The following is a 21,313-nucleotide window of genomic DNA, read 5'->3' on the forward strand; positions in this document are numbered from 1 at the left end:
ATGTCCTCGCACCGCCATAATACAGTGCAATCAGTCTCAAGGGTATATGCCGATGTCCTTTCCACCAAACCACAGTCCTACTGGGACTATGATGACCTTAACATAAAATGGAACCCGCAAGAAAATTACGAGATACTTAGAAAATTGGGACGAGGCAAGTACTCCGAAGTCTTTTTGGGAATAGACTTGGAAAAGAGAGAAAAGGTGGTTATCAAAGTATTGAAGCCAGTTAAACGGAAGAAAATCAAAAGAGAAATTTCCATTTTGAAGAACTTGGTAGATGGCCCTAATATTATTGCGATGTTGGATGTGGTTAGAGAGCCGCAACTGAAAACACCAGGGCTTATCTTTGAACATATTAATAACATCGACTTTAGGTCTTTGTACCCTACTTTTACTGACTACGATATAAGGTTTTACATGTACGAATTGTTGAAGGCATTGGATTATTCACACTCAATGGGAATTATGCATAGAGACGTAAAACCACACAATGTAATGATAGATCACGATAAAAAGTTGTTGAGATTGATTGATTGGGGGTTGGCTGAGTACTATCATCCGGGAACAGAGTACAATGTTCGTGTTGCTTCGCGCTATTTTAAAGGCCCAGAGTTGCTAGTTGACTACAGATTATATGATTACTCCTTGGACATGTGGTCGTTTGGGTGTATGTTGGCGTCAATGGTATTTATGAAGGAACCGTTCTTCCACGGCAAATCAAATACAGACCAATTGGTACAGATAGTTCGTGTTTTGGGCTCAAAAAATTTCAAGAAATACCTCGAAAAGTACAACATATCGTTGGGAGAGGAATACGAAGATATAGGATACTATAATAAAAGGCAATGGGTAAGATTCATGAATGAAAATAACAAGGATTTGGTTTCGCAAGAGTTCTTAGATCTTATTGACAGATTGTTGAGATACGACCACCAGGAGAGATTGACAGCCAAAGAGGCCATGAAGCATGCGTATTTCGACCCAATTAGAGTAGCTGTTAGTTAGTAAGTCTGCCCGTTATTTTTTGTATTGCTGTAATATTTTTATATAGAAATGTAAATTTCATGAAAAAAATGTGTTACGATGATGGCGTGTGGTTCTACATACTAGTTTACTTCAGTGGCAAATACATCACGAGCATAAAACGGTTGGCCAGGTAAAGCTTCCGGGTTGCCTAGTCTTTGTCTTCCCCCCACAAGGTAGAATGGGAGAAGACAACATGTGGGCAGTTGTACATTCCTCACGGGAATATAAATAGACGTTGGAATCCCCCTGGGATTGGATTGGGAAGAACGACTTAATTAATGATCTTATGGACTTTAGCTAGACTAACTATGATTACACAATCATCTACGTAGCCAATATACACTACTCGTCCACACTCCCACTACACACGAGTAACAAATGTGTAAAGTGGTGAGTGTGTTCGAGAACATTCCACCAGTATTTTTTCCAAATTTATATAAAAATGAGATAAAATTTTCGTTTCTGGTATTTTTCTTTTTCCACCAACTCATGACTGCCACACCTGTTTATTTTGATATTTCATGCAACGGCAAACCCAAGGGCCGTGTTGTTTTCAAACTCTACGATGATGTTGTTCCTAAAACAGCAGCTAATTTCCGTTCCTTATGTACTGGTGACAAAGGTATATCACCAAAATCTGGTAAACCACTTTCCTATAAAGACTCAATTTTCCACAGAGTGATCAAAGACTTTATGTGCCAAGGTGGTGACTTTACCGCTCCTTCCGACCATTTGGGAACTGGTGGTGAGTCCATTTACGGAGAAAAGTTTGAAGATGAAAACTTTAAGTTGAACCATAACAAACCATTTTTGTTGTCAATGGCTAACTCTGGACCAAACACCAATGGCTCTCAATTTTTTATCACAACAGTTCCAACACCACACTTGGACGGTAAACACGTTGTGTTTGGAGAAGTCATTGAAGGGAAATCAATTGTACGTCAATTAGAGAGAAGCGAAAAGGGTGCCAATGACAGACCAGTAGAAGATTGGAAAATTGCTGATTGTGGTGAGCTTCCAGCCAACTATGAGCCGGTTGCACTGGGTGCCGATGATGGAACTGGTGATACGTACGAAGAGATTTTAACCGACAACGACACTATCGACATCAACAACCCGCAATCTGTTTTCGCGGCTGTCAGCAAAATCAAGGATATTGGTACCAAACTTTTGAAAGAAGGGAAATTAGAAAAATCATACGAAAAGTATACCAAGGCCAATAGCTACTTGAATGATTACTTTCCCGAAGGTTTGTCTCCAGAAGACTTATCAACATTGCATGGCCTCAAATTATCGTGTTACTTGAACGCTGCGTTAGTGGCATTGAAATTGAAACACGGCAAAGATGCAATTGCTGCTGCAAACAATGCATTAGAAGTAGAGCAAATCGACGACAAATCCAAAACCAAAGCATTATACAGAAAAGGTATGGGCTATATCCTAGTCAAAGACGAAGAACAGGCTCAAAAGATTCTTGAAGAAGCTCTCGAATTAGAACCTAACGATGCTGCTATCCAAAAAGGATTACAAGAAGCTAAACACAACATCAAGTTGCGTCGTGACAAACAAAAGAAGGCAATGGCCAAGTTCTTCTCATAAATCATATAGGCCTTCATAGATGATAATAAAAGCTTTTTTTTTTTTTTCAACAAAAAGTCGTGCGACATACACAAACTGAAAATTTTCCAGCAAACTTTGCCATTGTCGAAACCAACATCAGAAGAAGAAGAAAAAAAAACAACTTCTGAATCTATAAACAACATCTCCCCTTTTTCTTCTATCCCTATTGCAAATCAATCAACTTAACCTTATTTCAACTCCATATTCCCATTTGATATTTACATTAATCACTCAAAGGGTTTTATTGTTTAGGTTAGACTGGACTATTTATTATTAATAAAGTAGTTATTCAAAAAGGGGACACATCCATTTTTTTTTTATTGTTTTAGTAATTACTTATTACATTCAAATTTGTTATAGAAGTTCATTTCATTTTGCATATTATTTGGTTTGTTGATTTATCTAAATTTTCGAAACAAACACAGTATCAGTTATTGTACTCATTGATTTGATTGCATTTGTATTATTAGTTGGAAGCCATATTTATATTAAAAACCTAAAAAAAAATCTACCAAACTTTTTTATAAAAAAAACTTTTTTTAAAAAAAATACCTATTTCCCATGAGTCGTCAATTTCCATACTCGAGTGCGCCGCTCCGTTCCGTCAAGGAAGTGCAGTTTGGTTTATTATCACCAGAAGAAGTAAGGGCCATATCAGTGGCAAAAATAGAGTATCCTGAAACGATGGACCAAACCACAAAGAGACCAAGAGAGGGAGGATTGAATGATCCACGTCTAGGATCTATCGATAGAAATTTCAGATGTCAAACATGTGGTGAAGATATGGCAGAGTGTCCTGGTCATTTTGGTCACATTGAATTGGCTAAACCAGTGTTCCATATTGGGTTTATTGCTAAGATTAAGAAGGCCTGTGAATCTGTGTGTATGCATTGTGGGAAATTATTGTTAGACGAAACCAATCCAGCTATGGCCCAGGCTATAAAAATCAGAGATCCTAAAAAGAGATTCAATGCAGTGTGGTCCTTGTGTAAAACAAAAATGGTGTGTGAAACCGACAATAACGAGGATGAAATGACCGACCAACCTTCTCGTGGCGGATGTGGACACCCACAACCAACTATTCGTAGAGATGGGTTGAAATTATGGGGGACATGGAAGCAAAACAAGAATTACGACGACAACGACCAACCAGAACGTCGTTTGTTGACCCCACTGGAAATCTTGAATGTTTTCAAACACATTAGCCCTGAAGATTGTTACAAGATGGGATTCAATGAAGATTATGCTAGACCTGAATGGATGTTAATCACAGTTTTACCTGTGCCACCTCCACCTGTGAGACCATCCATTGCATTCAATGAGACTGCAAGAGGGGAAGATGACTTGACATTCAAGTTGGCAGATATCATCAAAGCTAATATAAATGTCCAAAGGTTGGAAACCGATGGTTCACCACAGCATGTGATAAGTGAGTTTGAAGCCTTGTTGCAATTCCATGTGGCTACATATATGGATAACGATATTGCAGGACAACCACAGGCTCTTCAAAAAACCGGTCGTCCAATAAAATCTATTAGAGCAAGATTGAAAGGTAAAGAAGGTCGTTTAAGAGGTAACTTGATGGGGAAACGTGTTGACTTTTCAGCTCGTACTGTCATTTCAGGTGATCCTAATTTGGATTTAGACCAAGTGGGTGTGCCTATTTCCATTGCAAAGACATTGACTTATCCTGAAATTGTTACACCTTATAATATCCACAAATTGACTGAGTTGGTTAGAAATGGGCCGAATGAGCACCCTGGTGCCAAGTATGTGATAAGAGATACAGGTGATCGTATTGACTTGAGATACAATAAGAGGGCAGGGGATATAGCCTTGCAGTATGGATGGAAGGTCGAACGTCATTTGATGGATGATGATCCAGTGTTATTCAATCGTCAACCTTCGTTGCACAAGATGTCGATGATGGCACATAGAGTCAGAGTCATGCCTTACTCCACGTTCAGATTGAATTTATCGGTGACATCACCATATAATGCAGATTTCGATGGGGACGAAATGAACTTGCATGTCCCACAATCACCAGAAACGAGATCAGAGTTGTCGCAAATTTGTGCGGTACCTTTACAAATTGTCTCTCCACAGTCGAATAAACCAGTGATGGGTATTGTCCAAGACACATTGTGTGGTATTCGTAAGATGACGTTACGTGATATTTTCATTGAATATGATCAGGTTATGAACATGTGCTACTGGATTCCAAATTGGGACGGTGTGATCCCGCCACCAGCTGTTGTAAAGCCAAAACAATTGTGGACCGGGAAGCAATTGTTGTCGTTGGCAATTCCAAAGGGTATCCACTTGCAAAGATTTGATGGTGGTAGAGACTTGTTGAGTCCTAAAGATACCGGTATGTTGATTGTTGATGGTGAAATTATGTTTGGTGTTGTTGACAAGAAAACTGTTGGGGCCACCGGAGGAGGCTTGATTCACACGGTTATGAGAGAAAAGGGACCTAAAGTGTGTGCTGAATTGTTCAGTTCTATTCAAAAAGTGGTCAACTACTGGTTATTGCACAATGGGTTTTCCATTGGTATTGGTGATACTATTGCAGATGCGCAAACCATGAGAGACGTTAATAAGACTATTCAAGAAGCCAAGCAAAAAGTGCAAGAGATCATTATTGATGCCCAACATAACAAACTTGAGCCAGAGCCAGGTATGACATTGCGTGAGTCCTTTGAACATAACGTATCACGTGTTTTGAATCAGGCCCGTGACACTGCTGGTAGATCAGCGGAAATGAGTTTGAAAGATTTGAACAATGTGAAACAAATGGTTACTTCGGGGTCTAAAGGTTCGTTTATTAATATTTCTCAAATGTCTGCGTGTGTTGGTCAACAAATTGTCGAAGGTAAAAGAATTCCATTCGGGTTTGGTGATCGTTCTTTGCCACATTTTACAAAAGATGATTATTCACCTGAATCTAAAGGTTTTGTTGAAAATTCTTATTTAAGAGGGTTAACTCCACAAGAATTCTTTTTCCACGCCATGGCTGGTAGAGAAGGTCTTATTGATACTGCTGTGAAAACAGCAGAAACAGGTTATATTCAACGTCGTTTAGTCAAGGCATTGGAAGACATTATGGTTCACTACGATGGTACCACCAGAAACTCGTTGGGAGACATTATACAATTCATCTATGGTGAAGATGGTATAGATGGTACCCAAGTTGAAAAGCAATCAGTCGATACAATCCCAGGATCAGACGAAAGTTTTGAACGCCGTTACAAAATCGATGTTTTGGATACTGAAAATGTCATTTCTGAATCATTGCTTGAATCTGGAAAAGAGATTAGAGGTGACGTGCAGTTACAAAAGATATTGGATGAGGAGTACAATCAATTGTTGAAAGATCGTAAGTACTTGAGAGAAGTTTGTTTCCCCAATGGTGATTTCAGCTGGCCATTACCAGTGAATTTACGTCGTATCATCCAAAATGCTCAACAGATTTTCCACAACGGTCGGTACAGGGCATCTGATTTACGTTTGGAAGAAATTGTTCTTGGGGTGAAAGAATTGTGTATGAAATTATTGGTTGTTCGTGGTGACACTCCGTTAGTCAAGGAAGCACAAGAGAATGCAACGTTGTTGTTCCAGTGTTTGTTGAGATCCAGATTGGCTGCCAGACGTGTTATTGAAGAGTTCAAGCTCAACCGTGCATCTTTTGAATGGGTAATGGGCGAAATTGAAACGCAATTCCAAAAATCTATTGTTCATCCTGGTGAAATGGTGGGTGTTGTGGCAGCTCAATCTATTGGTGAGCCTGCCACCCAAATGACCTTGAATACTTTCCATTATGCTGGTGTCTCATCAAAGAATGTTACATTGGGTGTTCCACGTCTTAAGGAAATTCTTAATGTTGCCAAGAACATTAAAACACCAGCAATGACAGTGTTCTTGGACCCAGAAGTTGCTTCTGATATTGAAAAGGCAAAGATTGTACAATCTGCCATCGAGCATACTACATTGAAGAATGTCACTTCATCAACAGAAATTTATTACGACCCTGATCCTAGAACAACGGTTATTGAGGATGATTATGATACTGTGGAAGCATATTTTGCTATTCCAGACCAAAAGGTTGAAGAATCTATTGACAAGCAGTCACCGTGGTTGTTGCGTTTGGAGTTGGACCGTGCGAAAATGTTGGATAAACAATTGACCATGGCACAAGTTGCGGAAAAGATTTCGCAGAATTTTGGGGAAGATTTGTTTGTTATTTGGTCTGATGATACTGCTGATAAATTGATTATTCGTTGTAGAGTTGTCAGAGATCCTAAATCATTGGATGAAGATGCCGATGCAGAAGAAGATCAAATTTTGAAGCGTATCGAAGCCCACATGTTAGAGTCTATTTCTTTGCGTGGTATTCCAGGTATTACTAGGGTATTTATGATGCAACATAAGGTCAGTCACCCAGACGAAACTGGTGAATTCAAGCAGGGCAAGGAATGGGTTTTAGAAACCGATGGTGTTAATTTGGCAGATGTTATGGCCGTGCCTGGTGTGGATTCGACACGTACTTACTCTAATGATTTTATTGAGGTGTTGTCTGTTTTGGGTATTGAAGCTACGAGATCGTCTTTGTACAAAGAAATTTTGAATGTCATTGCGTTCGATGGTTCATACGTCAACTACCGTCATATGGCATTGTTGGTCGATGTTATGACTTCCCGTGGTCATTTGATGGCAATTACTCGTCATGGTATTAACAGATCCGATACAGGTGCGTTGATGCGTTGTTCGTTCGAAGAGACCGTTGAGATTTTGTTGGATGCAGCAGCTGCTGCCGAATTGGATGATTGTAAGGGTATATCAGAGAATGTGATGTTGGGACAAATGGCACCTTTGGGTACTGGTTCCTTTGACTTGATGGTTGATGACAGAATGTTGCAAAAGGCACCATCGAGTATGGCTATGGATGATATTGCTGATGGTGGTGGTGCTACTCCATATAAGGACTACGAGAATGCTAGAGATGAGAACATTGACATTGACGCAGGTGCTGGATTCTCACCAATTCACATTGCCCAAATGAATGAAGGAAATATTGGAGGGTTGACGTCATATGGTGGCCAGCCTACCTCGCCTGCTGCCACGTCGCCATTTAGTTATGGATATAACTCGATTACATCTCCAGGGTACACTTCACCAGGATATGGTTATTCACCAACGAGTCCAAGTTACTCACCAACGAGTCCAAGCTACGCTCCAACAAGTCCTGCATACTCACCAACGAGTCCAAGCTACGCTCCAACGAGTCCTGCATACTCACCAACGAGTCCAAGCTACGCTCCAACAAGTCCTGCATACTCACCAACAAGTCCTGCATACTCACCAACGAGTCCGTCCTATTCACCTACTTCACCACAATACTCACCTACTTCACCAAGTTATTCCCCAACATCTCCATCCTACTCTCCAACGAGTCCAAGCTATTCTCCAACGAGTCCTGCATACTCCCCAACCAGTCCATCTTACTCGCCAACGAGTCCGTCCTATTCACCTACTTCACCACAATACTCACCTACTTCACCAAGTTACTCTCCAACTTCACCACAGTACTCACCAACTAGTCCTTCATACTCACCAACATCGCCACAGTATTCGCCAACGTCTCCGCAATACTCGCCAACGTCTCCGCAATACTCACCAACATCGCCACAGTATTCACCAGGCTCTCCGGGATATGAGCCAGAGCCTCCTAAGAAGGATGAAAATTAGGCTTTTAATTGTTCTGTATATTTTAGTCGTGTAAAAAAATAAAAAATTAAATATGTATTGTAATCTAGAGAAATATACCGCGCATAAAAAAAATATAGTAGTAAAATCTTTTTGCGATGAGAGAGACCCCAAGACTATGAATAAATCAAATAAAGTCAAGAAACCTTCGGTGGCCAAAGTCTCAACTAAAGCTGCTTCATCATCACTCAAGTCTCAGGAAGCAAAGAGAAAACAAGTTTTCCGTCCAATTCTCGATAACTCATTTACACAATCAAACCAATGGCCATTTATAGAACCAACTATTGCAAACGATATTGTTGATCTACTAGAAGTATTGCTAAAAATGCAAGACTCTACATTTAAATACCGTGGGTTTAATCCAACTGTGTCTGCTCTTGAAAAACAAGCAGCTGCTAATCGTGGTATACATAAAAATGCTTGTGTACAAATAAAGTATGTATTTGTGTGCAAGTACGATATATCCCCAGCAACGCTCACAAATGTGTTTCCTACGTTGTGTTTCACGGCGTCAAAAAGTGCTGAAGATCGGGTTAAGCTAATCCAGTTACCAAGAGGAAGTCTAGAACGGTTATCGAAAGCACTTGGGGTAGATAGAGTTGGTATATTTGGTCTAACTAAAGATACTGAAGGGGCACAACCGTTATTTGATCTTATAAATGAAAATGTCAAAGATATTGAAGCTCCTTGGCTAGACTGTATTTTCCGTGAGGAGATGGTATTTAATCAACCTAACACAAAGCATGTGGCAAGTACTGTAGGTAGAAAGAAAAACAAGTAGTAATGTAAACGCGTCCCAAAAAAAAAAAATTGAAAAAAAAAACTTTCTCTTTTCCTTGAACCAGTAACCAAACGATGTCTAAACCAGTTACGTTAGAACTACCATGGGTAGAAAAATATAGACCCAAGAAACTTGAGGATATTGTTGGGAACGAAGAGACGGTTGAAAGATTAAAATTGATTGTTCAGGATGGGAATATGCCAAACATGATTATATCTGGATTACCAGGGATTGGTAAAACAACCTCGATTCATTGTCTTGCCTATGAGTTATTGGGGGATGAACATTACCATCAAGCTACTATGGAGTTGAATGCATCTGACGATAGAGGAATTGATGTTGTACGTAATAAAATCAAACAATTTGCTCAGACAAAGATTCTGTTACCACCAGGACGACAAAAGATCATTATTCTAGATGAAGCCGATTCAATGACCCCAGGTGCCCAACAGGCTTTGAGAAGAACCATAGAAATTTATTCTAATACTACAAGATTTGCATTTGCTTGTAATCAATCGCTGAAAATTATTGAACCTTTGCAGTCACGTTGTGCGATTTTGAGATATAACAGATTGTCCGACGAAGAGGTTTTGGCGAGGTTGTTAGAAATTATCAAGATGGAAGATGTAAAGTATAATACTGAGGGTTTACAGGCTTTGATATTTACTGCTGAGGGGGATATGAGACAAGCTATTAATAACTTGCAGAGTACTGTTGCTGGGTTTGGGTTTGTTAATGATGTCAATGTTTTCAAAATTGTTGATCAACCGCATCCACTTGTTATACAGCTGATCTTGCTCAGCTGCCTCAAAGACAAAGATATAGACAAAGCTCTTGGGTTGCTTGATGGGCTTTGGTACAAGGGATACTCTGCTATTGATATTGTGACACTGACATTCAAAGTGGCCAAAACCATACCCAATATCAGTGAACAAAAGAGATTGGATGTGATCAAAGAAATTGGGTTTGCCCATATGCGGGTGTTGGAGGGTGTTGCTACATATTTACAATTGTGTGGTTTGTACGCAAAGATATGTGACCTTTAATGTTTAGTATATGCATCTGTCAACGTTTGGAAATGTAAAATCTGCTCTTCAAGGAAAGAGTTGCTGGTCTGGTTCTTAAGGACACTCAAGACCAAGAAATAATTATTGTACAAAAAGATCTCTTTTTCGGTGCCACTCAATGATGTGGATCTCATCAAATAGCTCTCGTACTCGTTTCTCAACCTAATTATGGATGAAATAAGCGGTTCTGCTTCATTAACAGATAATTCTAGCAATGCAGAAAAGAATTGGGCAAACTGTTGTGTGATACTAATTGGTGCTAGTCCCGTTGCCTTCTTGCCCTTTAACATGGTCCGCTTCATAGCCTCGCAATTGGCATCGACAATCTTAGTGAAATGCGGCCAAAGTATCAACAACAAAGAGTTAAGGTAATCGTCGAGAACTGGTATGTGCACCTCATGCAATTTAGCCTGTGACTTTTGTACTAATCTTATTATAAACAATATCCCATAAGCATCTAAAGTATTGCTGATATAGGTGAGGAATTCTTGACCGATTTGGAAAACATTCTTGAACATTTCCTCAGCCCACGAGTTGTCTTTCTCTTCACCCTGGTAAAAAAATTCTATTGTGAACAAGTACTCTACTATCACATTATCAACAACAGCCATTGAAAACTGGTTGAATACAAATTCAACCCAATAAGGAAAGGGTGAGGTCTCAGCAATTTGAGACGGCATTGCCGATTGGTCAGAGTGTAATATTTCGAATCTTTTTTCAAACAATGTAAAATATTCTCCTGCCTTGTTGTCCCCAAGAACTGCACTATCGACACGGCGTATCTGCAATTTTTCCAACGCATAAAGGTATTTGGAGAACTTGCTTTGGTAGTACCATCGCATAGTATAGACATAAGCAGACCTCAACTGTTCTGCCAATTTTTGATGGTGGGACAGCAAAAATTGGAATGCATCTTTTACTTCCAATAGCTTTTGCTGAATAAGTTGCGACGACGACTTGGACGACGACCGCAACATTCGTATCTGCAATATTATAAAATCTCTTATTCGTTCAATTGCCTTGTCTTGAAGAAGTTCTATTCCTTCTTTCAACTGATCTTTGGATTTAGTTTCTGGCAAAGTATGGAGGAGTTGTCTTTTTTCGGTGATAAATTTCAAGTTTTCCAACCATTGTGGAGTAATATCCTCCTGCAAGACAGATCGAGCAATTTCTGGCGGTATCATCAAGTCTAAAATTACGGGATTAAGTCTTTCAGTTATACTCCTTTGTAATTTAGAGTCCTTGGACAAGCTGTTGGACTGTTGTTCCAATGAAATCAAACTCGACGAAAGGTTATTCAATTCATTCGAAAACTCTTCAATTATTTCACCAACTACGATCAATTTCTTTTTATGCTCTTTTATTTTGTGATTAAAAGATTCGAATTGTGATACACATTTGGCTAAGTTTTCGTTATTTGATTGTTGAAGACTTGCTCGATAATGTTCTAGGGACAACTCGGTTGATATGGGTGTTGGATTTAGTTCATCTAAGGGCTGGTCGTTCTTTAGGGGAAGGATCTGCTGTAATGATTTCAATGCTGACATGATTATCACAAAAGTTTAAGTCAACGTGGTGGTTTGTTACCAATCTGTATAAAAATATATATTGAGTTGATCTAACTTTTATTTTTTTTTTCCTCGTTTGTTGGGCCAAATTACACATCACAAATGGAATTAACACCCACACAGTTGGATATTGTCAACCATAATTATGATCCACAGACAGTACTTTCAATTCAAGCAGGGCCAGGAACGGGTAAAACATTTGCACTAATCAAAAGAATACAGAAACTCATTGCTGATGGTGTGCCTCCACAAAGTATTGTCGTGCTTTCATTGACAAATAGAACGGTTAATTCATTGAGGTCTGCGCTTTCCGAGTATATCGGAGGTGATACAGGTGATGTAGTTATAAAGACATTTCATTCTTTTGCCTTTGATTTGATTGAGTCCAATTTGCAAGAGTATTTTCCTGAAAAGGGTCGACAGATGTTGTTAGATGATATAAGTTTTCAAAACTATAGGACATTATTTATGACTGGTAACAGTGTTAAGCAGCTCCATTTGGAAAAGGCATTACTGGAGGTTAGAGAAGGTAAAGATGTAGCTAATGTGGCAGAGAAGTACGGGATTTCGCAGTCAGATTTGCATGAAACGATAAAGTTTCTTAACGACAACGGCATGATTAGATATCTGGATTTCATAAGAGACGCAATTGAATTATTAGATGTATCCAAGGGTGAGATTGTCAAGGATATACGTGTGTTGATAATTGACGAGTTCCAGGATATGCAGCCTCAGTTGGTGACATTTATTGAAAAGTTGGTTGAAGGTGGAAACAAGCACATTACTTTGGCGGGCGATTCCAACCAGTGCATATATGAATTTTTAGGCTCTTCGCCCGATATAACACAGAAGTTTGTATCAAGTTTAGGTTGGGAAACTGAAGAAATTTGTTTGAATGAATCGTTTAGATTGACGCCAGAGAATCTTCACATATCAAATATGGTCATAGACCAAAACAAACTTGTATCCAAGAAAGAACCATCAGCTGAGCCAACAGTGTACTCATTGGTTTCAAAATACGATGAATACAATTACATTGGCAGTGAGATTGCGCGATTGATTTGCCAGCTGGGAGGGCTATTGAAGTTTTCTGATTTTATGATTCTTGCCTCTCAGAATCGTGAGGTTGACAGTATTAGCGAATTCATGACCAATCATTTTGGGTTTAATGTGAATAAGTACTCACTGAATTCAGAGTGGGTGAATTCGAACACACACGTGTTAATTGACATATTAAGTATATTGAATAAAGGCAGGGGTTCTGATTTAGCATTGCTTTGCACATTGATGAAGTTGGGAAGCTTGAAGCAGCTTATACGTGAGCTATATTTGGGCTATAGGTTGTCGCAAAGCACGTCTTTAGAGGACTATTTGAAATCCGAGTCAGCTAGTTGCAAATTCAATAGCAAACCGCGTATTAAGTTCAAACGACAAATTGATTTGCTTTTGAATGTGATTGAAGAGGAGAGGAAGAATCTTGGTGACGCCGTTTCTATTATGTCAAGTTTAGCAAGGATTGTTAGGGAAACTGACATCATAACATACTTGAACAAACCTTCCCGGGGCCATAAAGACCAAGAAAACGAAATCAAGTTGGTGAACAACCTCACTTCCTTTTATGAGTCGTTGAGTTTGTCTTATAAGAAAACCCCATCGTTGGACTACTTTTTGAATAACTATCCAGAAGACGAGCCTGTGCTTGAAGAGCGTTCGATTAATGTGTCTACTGTTCATAAGGCAAAGGGTTTAGAGTTCCCGGTTGTTTTTGTTACAAATTTCCCAGGCTATTTCGGTTCGGCAAACGAAAGGTTGTTGTATGTTGCGTTGACACGAGCTAAAAACTTGCTATACACGGGGTACCAGGGCAACACCTTTCAAGCTTATAGTAGTAGTCGAGGGTTTGAAATGAACAGAACATGGATCACTAATGCCGCAAGAGATTTAAATAGAAGTGCTCCCTCTAAACATTTGTTAAATGCTAGCATGCGTATATTAAAAACTAGTCGACTAATTTAGATAATAAAGACATAACATCTACAGAAACAGACTCTTCCTTGTTCTCATCAGGATCTTCAAATACTTCAACGTCTTCAGAGAATGCCACTCTCTTGGAAGGTGTTGATCCACCCGATGGTGTTTGTGACAATCTTCTCTTTTTCGTTTCTTCCTCCTCTTCAGAATCCGATAAATAGCCAGGGAAGTCATCGTCATCACTACCGGCTTCCATACTAGTCAAATTCACATCGCGTATAGTCTCCTTTGCTTTTTGTATTTTTTCGTTAATATTAGCGATCTTGCTATCATCAGTTTTCGTGCCGTCAATAATCAAGTTGAAAAGGCTATCAAGCTCTGAATTTATCTTCATTCTGGTCTCTTTTATTTCTTCTACATTATTTATACAAACATTACCCAACTTTTCCAACATATATAACTTTGAAAGATATACGGGTGCCGGAGGTAAAGTTTCTGGGTCTTGGGGATACAAGTATGTCTTCGACTGTATGCCCATTTGTGTGAGATTTTCCTGGTTGATATCATTTAATTTATTAAGATGTACGAACAAGTCGTTGATTTGTTTGAGCTGGGGAGCAATATCAATCGACTCCAAAGGTTTGGGTTCGGCTTCTAGTGATGCTTTCATATTGGCAATTTCATCCTCGGTGAAAATTTTTCGTTCTTCCCAGACATTCAACAACCTGTCAACCTTTGGGTTTAAGTTTCCATAGTTTTTACTCAAAGCATCTGGCAACACTTTATTAAACTCATTGATGAATTCCGGCTTGTTTTTTCTTCTTGCTTGTTGCACAACGTCATTGCAAAGATAAAGTAACGACAATCTTTTGGCTGGTGTGATTGAATCTTGAGTGATGTAGTTGAGCCAAATCTTTGCACTCTCCTTGTAATATTTCTGGTGAAATAAAACCCATTGGGAGATCGAGACAATGGATTCTTGAGTATCCAGTAGAGTGTCTAGTTTGAATTTAAACGCTGTAGCTGAAAAGGACATTACTTTGGAGGATGAAATTTGTTTATTTTTTATTTTTTTTTTTTCGTCGTTTTTTTTTTTCTTTTTGTTATATCCCCTTTAAACTATCAGCACATACACACCAACACCATTATGGCCCCAAAGAAACAAGCTACGGTAGTGACAGAACAGGATATTTCAAATTCAGATAACGAACAGCTTGTGGAATTGATAAATAATCTAGTGAACACAAAACAAGACGAGTTGTTTGCCAAATATAAAGCTAAAGTTGAGAGCCAGTTAGAGAATGACCATCAGCTAATTGAGGACTTGCAAGCGGAATTAAAAGCAAAAGACGACAGAATAGATGCGCTATTGGAAGAGCTTTCGTTGCTAAAACAAGATCCGGGCATGGAGTTTGCCTCTCCTATACGGAAGAAAGCTTCTGGCAGATTAAACCAAGATGAGTTAGCTAAGGAGAGGGAAAACATTTGCTTTACGTTGGATATGATAGAGCTATTGACGGGGGTGAAAGTTATCAATTTTGAAAACACCTCGGACGAATACATATTTGACATTAAGCAATCGTCGTCTGTGAAACTGGGACTTACTATGCACTATCAGTTGGTATTGGCGTCTCAGCCCAGCCCGGAAATCAATTACATTCCGACGTTTTTGGACGCTCTAGAGGGAGAGGAAGTTGAAGATTATGAAAACGCAAAGATATTACAAAAGATCTTGCCAGATTATCTATGTGAGAATTTGTCGTTCCCATTCGACACTTTGGCACAATTCTACGGGAAAGTCAATCGAGCCTTAAACAAAAAGTAATTATTATTCTATAACGATTTTGCCATCTACTTTGGTAATTTTCAATGTCTTGAGAATTTCTTTAAGTTTTTTGGAGTCATCTTTTGAGGCCTTCTTTAGGACTTTGTATAGGTTTTGGGATCCAGTAACATCATTAAATATAGTGGACTTTGGTTTTGTAGACTTTGCGGGTGGTTGTTTGGATGGTTTTGGGGGTTGTTGTTGTTGTTTGTTCTTTCCCTTGTATAACCCTTTTTCATACTTTTCAGCTTCGGAAATGCAACTAGTGTGTTTTCTATAATCGGTTCCTTGGAATGTGGTGGAACAGTCAATACAGGTGAAATATGCCCCACGACATCTCTGGGCATGCTGATCTAACTTCTTTTTAATAACGGTATCGTTACAAACTTCACAGGAGAATGAAACCATCTTTACTGGAGAAGACTAAAGAGTAGAAAATTTTTTTTTCTTCGATGAGATGGTTATTTATGTACATTATTTACACGAGTATACACATATATTATTGCCTATCCCAGACAGGCTCGTCCTCTTTTCTTCGCTGGACACGTACGATTTCATAATCATCGGCTACTTGGTTTGTGTGATCGTTAAGTAGCCCTTGTAAACGGTAGTAGTCATTCTTCTTGTCGACGGTACGCTTGTTTTCTATCAAATTTAGCATTTCCTCTTCGCCTAGCTGTTGATACTTTTCGTCGTATTTCTCCCATTTAACTGAAGTGAACTTTTGCAAATAGATCGAGCCAGCAACTATTGATACAAGGAAGGGAAGACCAAAAAATAAAAAGTGGTTTTTCTTTACGAGCTTGACGTATCTGCCTGCCAACGTTTTGTCGTAAGCTTCCTGCTCTTTTTTTCCACGAAACACACGGTTACCACTGTATGACATTGCTTGGGTGAAAGGTGGGTTATAAAGAGGAGTTGTGGTTTTGCTGTGTTGGTTTTTGTCTCATGATGATTGGTTTTGGGAGTTTGCGCGACAGAAAACAAGATAATGTGTAGTAGGAGAGATCAATAAGCAGCACAGAACATGGCAGTAGTTTATATTTTTGCCAATTTTTTTGTTCAAATGTATAACCTGCAGTCAGCTGGTAAATTAGTAATCAAAATGTATCAACTGTGGAACTGGGGGGTTATTTGACAAATCTACTATTGTGGCGTGGACAACGATAAGCGAAGAGAATAACCTTCCAGATCCTTCAAAAGTCTCTCACAATAGTTTTTAGGGCCACAATTGATTATCTTGTTAATTTCCTAGCTCAATGATACCACTCCTGCACTAGAGATAAGTAATGTAGCAAAATATTTAATTAAAATTACCTTTTTTTTTTGCGCCACAGTAGGCAACAAAGCTATATAAGTATGCACTGGGAAAGGCTATTTTATTTCTTACTACGGATAGACTTTAAACATGGTTAATCATAAGAACTCAGGAGGGTTAGCTACGAAAGATAACGTCAGCATCACTCAAGATGAAATTTCGCATGACGAGATATCTCAAAGCGACACTCCATATATTGACATTAGTTTGGATATAGACGAAGAAGAAGTACAGCGCCGCAACAACTCGAAATGGTTTCAAGTCAAGAAATTTTGGTGGGATGGGACTGGGAAACACCCGAAGGAGCAACAATATTTAATGAAATTGGATTTTTTCTTATTAACATCGTCATGTTTGGGGTACTTTATCAAGAACTTGAACCAAACGAATGTTACTACTGCCTTTGTCAATGGTATGGATGAATACTATGGCATGAACAAAAACCAATACAACTACCTTTTGACAATGTTCACCATCGGATACATTATTGGCCAAATACCATCGAATATGCTTTTGCACAAGATTTCTATCAGATACTATCTTGGTGGGTTGGAGATTTTTTGGGCGTTCTTGACTCTCATCATGATTACTGTTCCATCTCATAAAATCAAGGCATTGTATGCATTAAGGTTTCTTTCTGGGTTTACTGAAAGTGCATATTTCCCATGTTTGGAGTATATCCTTGGTGCACATTATAGCAAAGACGAAGTCAGTAAACGAAGTGCATGGTTTGCCATTTCTGGTAATTTGAGTGGTATTGTATCTGGTCCGTTGCAACAGGCAATCATTAAACGCTTTAGCAAATCAGGCATGCCACCGTTCAAATGGATGTTTGTGTTTGATGCAGTTATTAGTTTCCCCATCGGGATATACACTGTTTTTGCTAACCCCAACACCCCATCAACAACAAATCTGTGGTATTTCACTGAAGACGATAAGAAGGTTGGGCTAGAACGCCGGAGATTGATTGGAGCTGAGATTAATACCAAAACCAACTATTCGTGGAAGAAGGTAAAATCGTTTTTCAACACCTGGCACATCTACGTGTTTCCTATTGTGTTCTTGTGTTACAACAATTCGTGTGCTGCAATTGGCCAGCCTACTTTTCAAACATGGCTAAAACTTACTCTTAAGAAACCGTCGAGTGTTTATAATAGCTACCCTTCTATCATCAGTGGTGTTGGCATTGCCATGGCGTTGTTGTTTGCATATCTCAACGATTATCTTGGTGGTAGGAAAAATGTTTGGTTTGTTAGTGGGTTCTTTGTCCCGTTGATAATTGGCTGTGCGTTGTTGGCCAAGTGGAATATCCCCATTGGACTCCACTACCTCTGCTACTTTTTGGTCGGGGTACCCACCTCTTGGGGCCAGCCATTTATTTTTTCATGGATCAACCGGTTATTGTACCACAATGACATGAAACGAAATTTTGTTGTTGTTGTCACGAATACATTGCCTTACGTTACTGGAGCTTTTGTCCCCATATTTGTTTGGAACACCAACGATAAACCGGAATATTTTATTGGCTTTAGCTATACTGCTGCATTGTCTGCATTGGGGTTGGTTGCAACGTTTGTTGCCCACTACTTGACTATACAGGATGAAAATGGGGTTACCCTCAAAGATTTAGAGCTGTATGGGTCTACCGAGTTTAGCAAATAAACGACCTTTTTTTAGTTGAAAATCGACGACAAGTCGTTGGGGTTGATTTGTTTCCAGTCACAAAGTTGCGAGGGCAAGTTTTCGGGAGCCAATTCAGGGTACTTTTCCTCAATAACACGAATAATTTCTTCAAATAGAATCTTGTAGGATTTGGCGGTGAAATGGATTCCGTCACTAACGATCTCTGCTAAACTTTCTCCAATTTCCCATTTGTCTTTTGTTGCAGAAACTTCAAACAACTGGTCCTTGGTCCACCCTTGGTGTTGCCTTAAGGTGTTCCATGTGTCGATGAATGCCACATTGTGTTGAGCTGCGACTTTTTTAGCGGTTTCAGAATATTTCAATAGTCTTTGGTTAGTTGTGGGATCTTTATCGATTGGGCGTCCTCTCTCAGCAAGCATGGCCTTTGCCATCTTGGGGTCATGCAAGCCAGGCCCAATAATGATTGGTTTGATATTTTTGTCTAGTACCATCTGTACCATTACACTTAAATTATCTTTATATCTGTCTAACTCGACTGTCTGGATTTCATTGATGTAGTCGTATGCATCGTTAGTTCCAAAAAATATTGTCATCAATTTGATATTGGTTTCCGACTCTAAAATTTTTGGAAGAATTTGTCTAGCGTGCTCTGAGTTGTAGCCACTGAAACCACGGTTAATAACATCCAATTTTCGGATATACACATTCTGTAATGCTGGATGAAAGCCATACTGGGTACAACTAAACTGGGTGATGGAGTCACCGAACAACACAAATTTACCGTATTCCATGATTGCTATGGTTGAGAATTTTTTTTTTTTCTTGTCCCACGCCATTTTTCAAATTATGCAGTTGAGAATGTTAGTTTTTGTGTACACCCCGTTCGCTGAATATTTCGGAATAATTCAAAGATTGGGGAGTGGGGGAGGCGATAGACGAAGACACGGTATAAAAATGGGCAAAATTTTCCCCAACTTTTTGCAGTGGTTTAACTAATAATCAACTACAATGAGTGAACACAAGTGGTGGAAAGAAGCTGTTGTTTATCAAATTTGGCCGGCATCATACAAGGATTCCAATGGTGATGGTGTTGGTGATATTCCAGGAATTATTTCGACGTTAGACTATATTGCGAGTTTGGGAGTGACAACCGTATGGTTGAGTCCTATGTATGACTCGCCCCAAGATGACATGGGGTACGATGTTTCTGATTACGAAAATGTCTACAGCAAATACGGGACCTTGCAGGATATGGACAGATTAATTGCTGGTTGTCATGACAGAGGGTTGAAGTTGATACTTGACTTGGTTATCAACCACACTTCGGTTGAGCACAAGTGGTTTAAAGAGTCGAGACTGTCGAAGGACAACCCGAAAAGAGACTGGTACATTTGGAAACCACCTAGAATCGATAGCAATGGTAACAAACACCCGCCAAATAATTGGGGGTCATATTTTTCTGGGTCGGCATGGAAGTATGATGAGTTGACTGGTGAGTACTACTTGCACTTGTTTGCTGAATCACAACCTGATTTGAATTGGGAAAACAAGGAGTGCAGAGAAGCTATTTATAACTCGGCCATCAAGTTCTGGTTGGACAAGGGTGTTGATGGGTTTAGAATTGACACTGCAGGAATGTACTCCAAGTACCAGCATTTCAAAGATGTGCCTGTTGCTTTTCCTGATACTGAATTCCAGCCTTGTGAAATCTACCACAAGAATGGTCCAAGAATTCATGAGTTCCACAAGGAGATGGCCAAGGTAATGGAGCCATACGATACGATGACTGTTGGAGAGGTTGGCCATTCGACTAGAGAGCAGGCGTTAAAGTATGTTAGTGCTGCTGAAAAAGAAATGAATATGATGTTTTTATTTGACGTTGTTGAGTTGGGCTCGGACCCACGTGACAGATTCCGTTACAATGGGTTTGACTTGGTTGATTTAAAGAAGGCTATCAAATCACAAGGTGAGTTTGCTGAGGGAACCGATGCTTGGTCTACTGTATTTATTGAAAACCATGATCAGGCAAGAGCCATTAGCAGATTTGGTAATGACTCGCCAGAGTTTAGGGTGTTGTCAGGTAAGGCTATTGCCATGTTGCAGTGTTGTCTCACTGGGACTTTGTTTATTTATCAGGGTCAGGAGATTGGTATGACCAATGTGCCAAGATCATGGCCAATTGAGGAGTACAAGGATATCAACACCATCAATTATTACCGTGCCTTTAAGGAAAAGTATGGCAAAGATGCTGATTATAAACAGAAGGAAGAAAAGTTGGTTGATGTTATTAACCGTTTGGCTAGAGATAATGCTAGAACGCCGGTTCAGTGGAGCCACCAACAATATGCTGGGTTTTCAGAGGTTGAGCCGTGGATGAGAGTGAATGACAACTATAAGGAGATTAATGTTGAGGACCAGGACGGTGACGACCATTCATTGCTTAACTTTTATAGAAAGTTGTTGAAGTTGAGGGGAGAGTACAAGGATCTTTTTGTTTATGGGGAGATGAAGTTTTTAGATTTTGATGACAAGAAGCTTTTCACGTTTGCCAAGGAAGCGCCTGGCTCTCCTGTTGCATACATTGTGATCAACTTTAGTGGTGAGGATGTCAAGTTTGAGCCGTTGATTAAGGGTAATTACAAGTTGGTACTTACAAATGTCGACAAAGACAGTAAAGACGCTTTGTCTCCATACGAGGCTAGAATGTATGTAGTTGATTAAATA

At 39.4% G+C, this 21,313-nt stretch overlaps 14 protein-coding genes across 14 annotated transcripts; 9 read left to right on the forward strand and 5 right to left on the reverse strand. All coding sequences in view use genetic code 12, as the record gives it.

The window, feature by feature from the left end:
- CKA1 (casein kinase 2 catalytic subunit) lies at positions 1–1,008 on the forward strand (the record flags this gene model as incomplete). Its single annotated transcript, XM_714318.2, has 1 exon — positions 1–1,008. One exon carries the CDS (start codon positions 1–3, stop codon positions 1,006–1,008), a length of 1,008 nt encoding a protein of 335 aa, XP_719411.2.
- A 510-nt stretch (positions 1,009–1,518) lies between these two features.
- Positions 1,519–2,628, forward strand: CPR6 (peptidylprolyl isomerase; the record flags this gene model as incomplete). Its single annotated transcript, XM_714320.2, has 1 exon — positions 1,519–2,628. The coding sequence occupies one exon, from the start codon at positions 1,519–1,521 to the stop codon at positions 2,626–2,628; it is 1,110 nt and encodes a 369-aa protein (XP_719413.2).
- A 582-nt stretch (positions 2,629–3,210) lies between these two features.
- On the forward strand, positions 3,211–8,397 carry RPO21 (DNA-directed RNA polymerase II subunit RPB1; the record flags this gene model as incomplete). Its single annotated transcript, XM_714321.2, has 1 exon — positions 3,211–8,397. The coding sequence occupies one exon, from the start codon at positions 3,211–3,213 to the stop codon at positions 8,395–8,397; it is 5,187 nt and encodes a 1,728-aa protein (XP_719414.1).
- A 52-nt stretch (positions 8,398–8,449) lies between these two features.
- On the forward strand, positions 8,450–9,196 carry POP3 (Pop3p; the record flags this gene model as incomplete). The annotated part of the gene is made up of 1 exon (XM_714323.1): positions 8,450–9,196. The coding sequence occupies one exon, from the start codon at positions 8,450–8,452 to the stop codon at positions 9,194–9,196; it is 747 nt and encodes a 248-aa protein (XP_719416.1).
- A 74-nt stretch (positions 9,197–9,270) lies between these two features.
- On the forward strand, positions 9,271–10,242 carry RFC4 (replication factor C subunit 4; the record flags this gene model as incomplete). Its single annotated transcript, XM_714324.1, has 1 exon — positions 9,271–10,242. One exon carries the CDS (start codon positions 9,271–9,273, stop codon positions 10,240–10,242), a length of 972 nt encoding a protein of 323 aa, XP_719417.1.
- VPS52 (Vps52p) lies at positions 10,239–11,810 on the reverse strand (the record flags this gene model as incomplete). The annotated part of the gene is made up of 1 exon (XM_714326.1): positions 10,239–11,810. One exon carries the CDS (start codon positions 11,808–11,810, stop codon positions 10,239–10,241), a length of 1,572 nt encoding a protein of 523 aa, XP_719419.1.
- Positions 11,811–11,933: 123 nt separating this feature from the next.
- On the forward strand, positions 11,934–13,847 carry HMI1 (ATP-dependent 3'-5' DNA helicase; the record flags this gene model as incomplete). The annotated part of the gene is made up of 1 exon (XM_714327.1): positions 11,934–13,847. One exon carries the CDS (start codon positions 11,934–11,936, stop codon positions 13,845–13,847), a length of 1,914 nt encoding a protein of 637 aa, XP_719420.1.
- On the reverse strand, positions 13,831–14,838 carry CAALFM_CR10730CA (uncharacterized protein; the record flags this gene model as incomplete). Its single annotated transcript, XM_714328.1, has 1 exon — positions 13,831–14,838. The coding sequence occupies one exon, from the start codon at positions 14,836–14,838 to the stop codon at positions 13,831–13,833; it is 1,008 nt and encodes a 335-aa protein (XP_719421.1).
- Positions 14,839–14,949: 111 nt separating this feature from the next.
- Positions 14,950–15,627, forward strand: CAALFM_CR10740WA (uncharacterized protein; the record flags this gene model as incomplete). Its single annotated transcript, XM_714329.1, has 1 exon — positions 14,950–15,627. One exon carries the CDS (start codon positions 14,950–14,952, stop codon positions 15,625–15,627), a length of 678 nt encoding a protein of 225 aa, XP_719422.1.
- A 3-nt stretch (positions 15,628–15,630) lies between these two features.
- Positions 15,631–16,035, reverse strand: CAALFM_CR10750CA (uncharacterized protein; the record flags this gene model as incomplete). The annotated part of the gene is made up of 1 exon (XM_714330.1): positions 15,631–16,035. The coding sequence occupies one exon, from the start codon at positions 16,033–16,035 to the stop codon at positions 15,631–15,633; it is 405 nt and encodes a 134-aa protein (XP_719423.1).
- Positions 16,036–16,126: 91 nt separating this feature from the next.
- CAALFM_CR10760CA (uncharacterized protein) lies at positions 16,127–16,513 on the reverse strand (the record flags this gene model as incomplete). The annotated part of the gene is made up of 1 exon (XM_714331.1): positions 16,127–16,513. The coding sequence occupies one exon, from the start codon at positions 16,511–16,513 to the stop codon at positions 16,127–16,129; it is 387 nt and encodes a 128-aa protein (XP_719424.1).
- A 522-nt stretch (positions 16,514–17,035) lies between these two features.
- CAALFM_CR10770WA (uncharacterized protein) lies at positions 17,036–18,607 on the forward strand (the record flags this gene model as incomplete). The annotated part of the gene is made up of 1 exon (XM_714332.1): positions 17,036–18,607. One exon carries the CDS (start codon positions 17,036–17,038, stop codon positions 18,605–18,607), a length of 1,572 nt encoding a protein of 523 aa, XP_719425.1.
- Positions 18,608–18,618: 11 nt separating this feature from the next.
- IAH1 (isoamyl acetate-hydrolyzing esterase) lies at positions 18,619–19,425 on the reverse strand (the record flags this gene model as incomplete). Its single annotated transcript, XM_714333.1, has 1 exon — positions 18,619–19,425. The coding sequence occupies one exon, from the start codon at positions 19,423–19,425 to the stop codon at positions 18,619–18,621; it is 807 nt and encodes a 268-aa protein (XP_719426.1).
- Positions 19,426–19,597: 172 nt separating this feature from the next.
- MAL2 (oligo-1,6-glucosidase IMA1) lies at positions 19,598–21,310 on the forward strand (the record flags this gene model as incomplete). The annotated part of the gene is made up of 1 exon (XM_714334.1): positions 19,598–21,310. The coding sequence occupies one exon, from the start codon at positions 19,598–19,600 to the stop codon at positions 21,308–21,310; it is 1,713 nt and encodes a 570-aa protein (XP_719427.1).
- Positions 21,311–21,313: the final 3 nt, after the last annotated feature.

The sequence above is a fragment of the Candida albicans genome, chromosome R (assembly GCF_000182965.3).
Source record: "Candida albicans SC5314 chromosome R, complete sequence".
Taxonomy (NCBI): Eukaryota; Fungi; Ascomycota; class Pichiomycetes; order Serinales; family Debaryomycetaceae; genus Candida; species Candida albicans.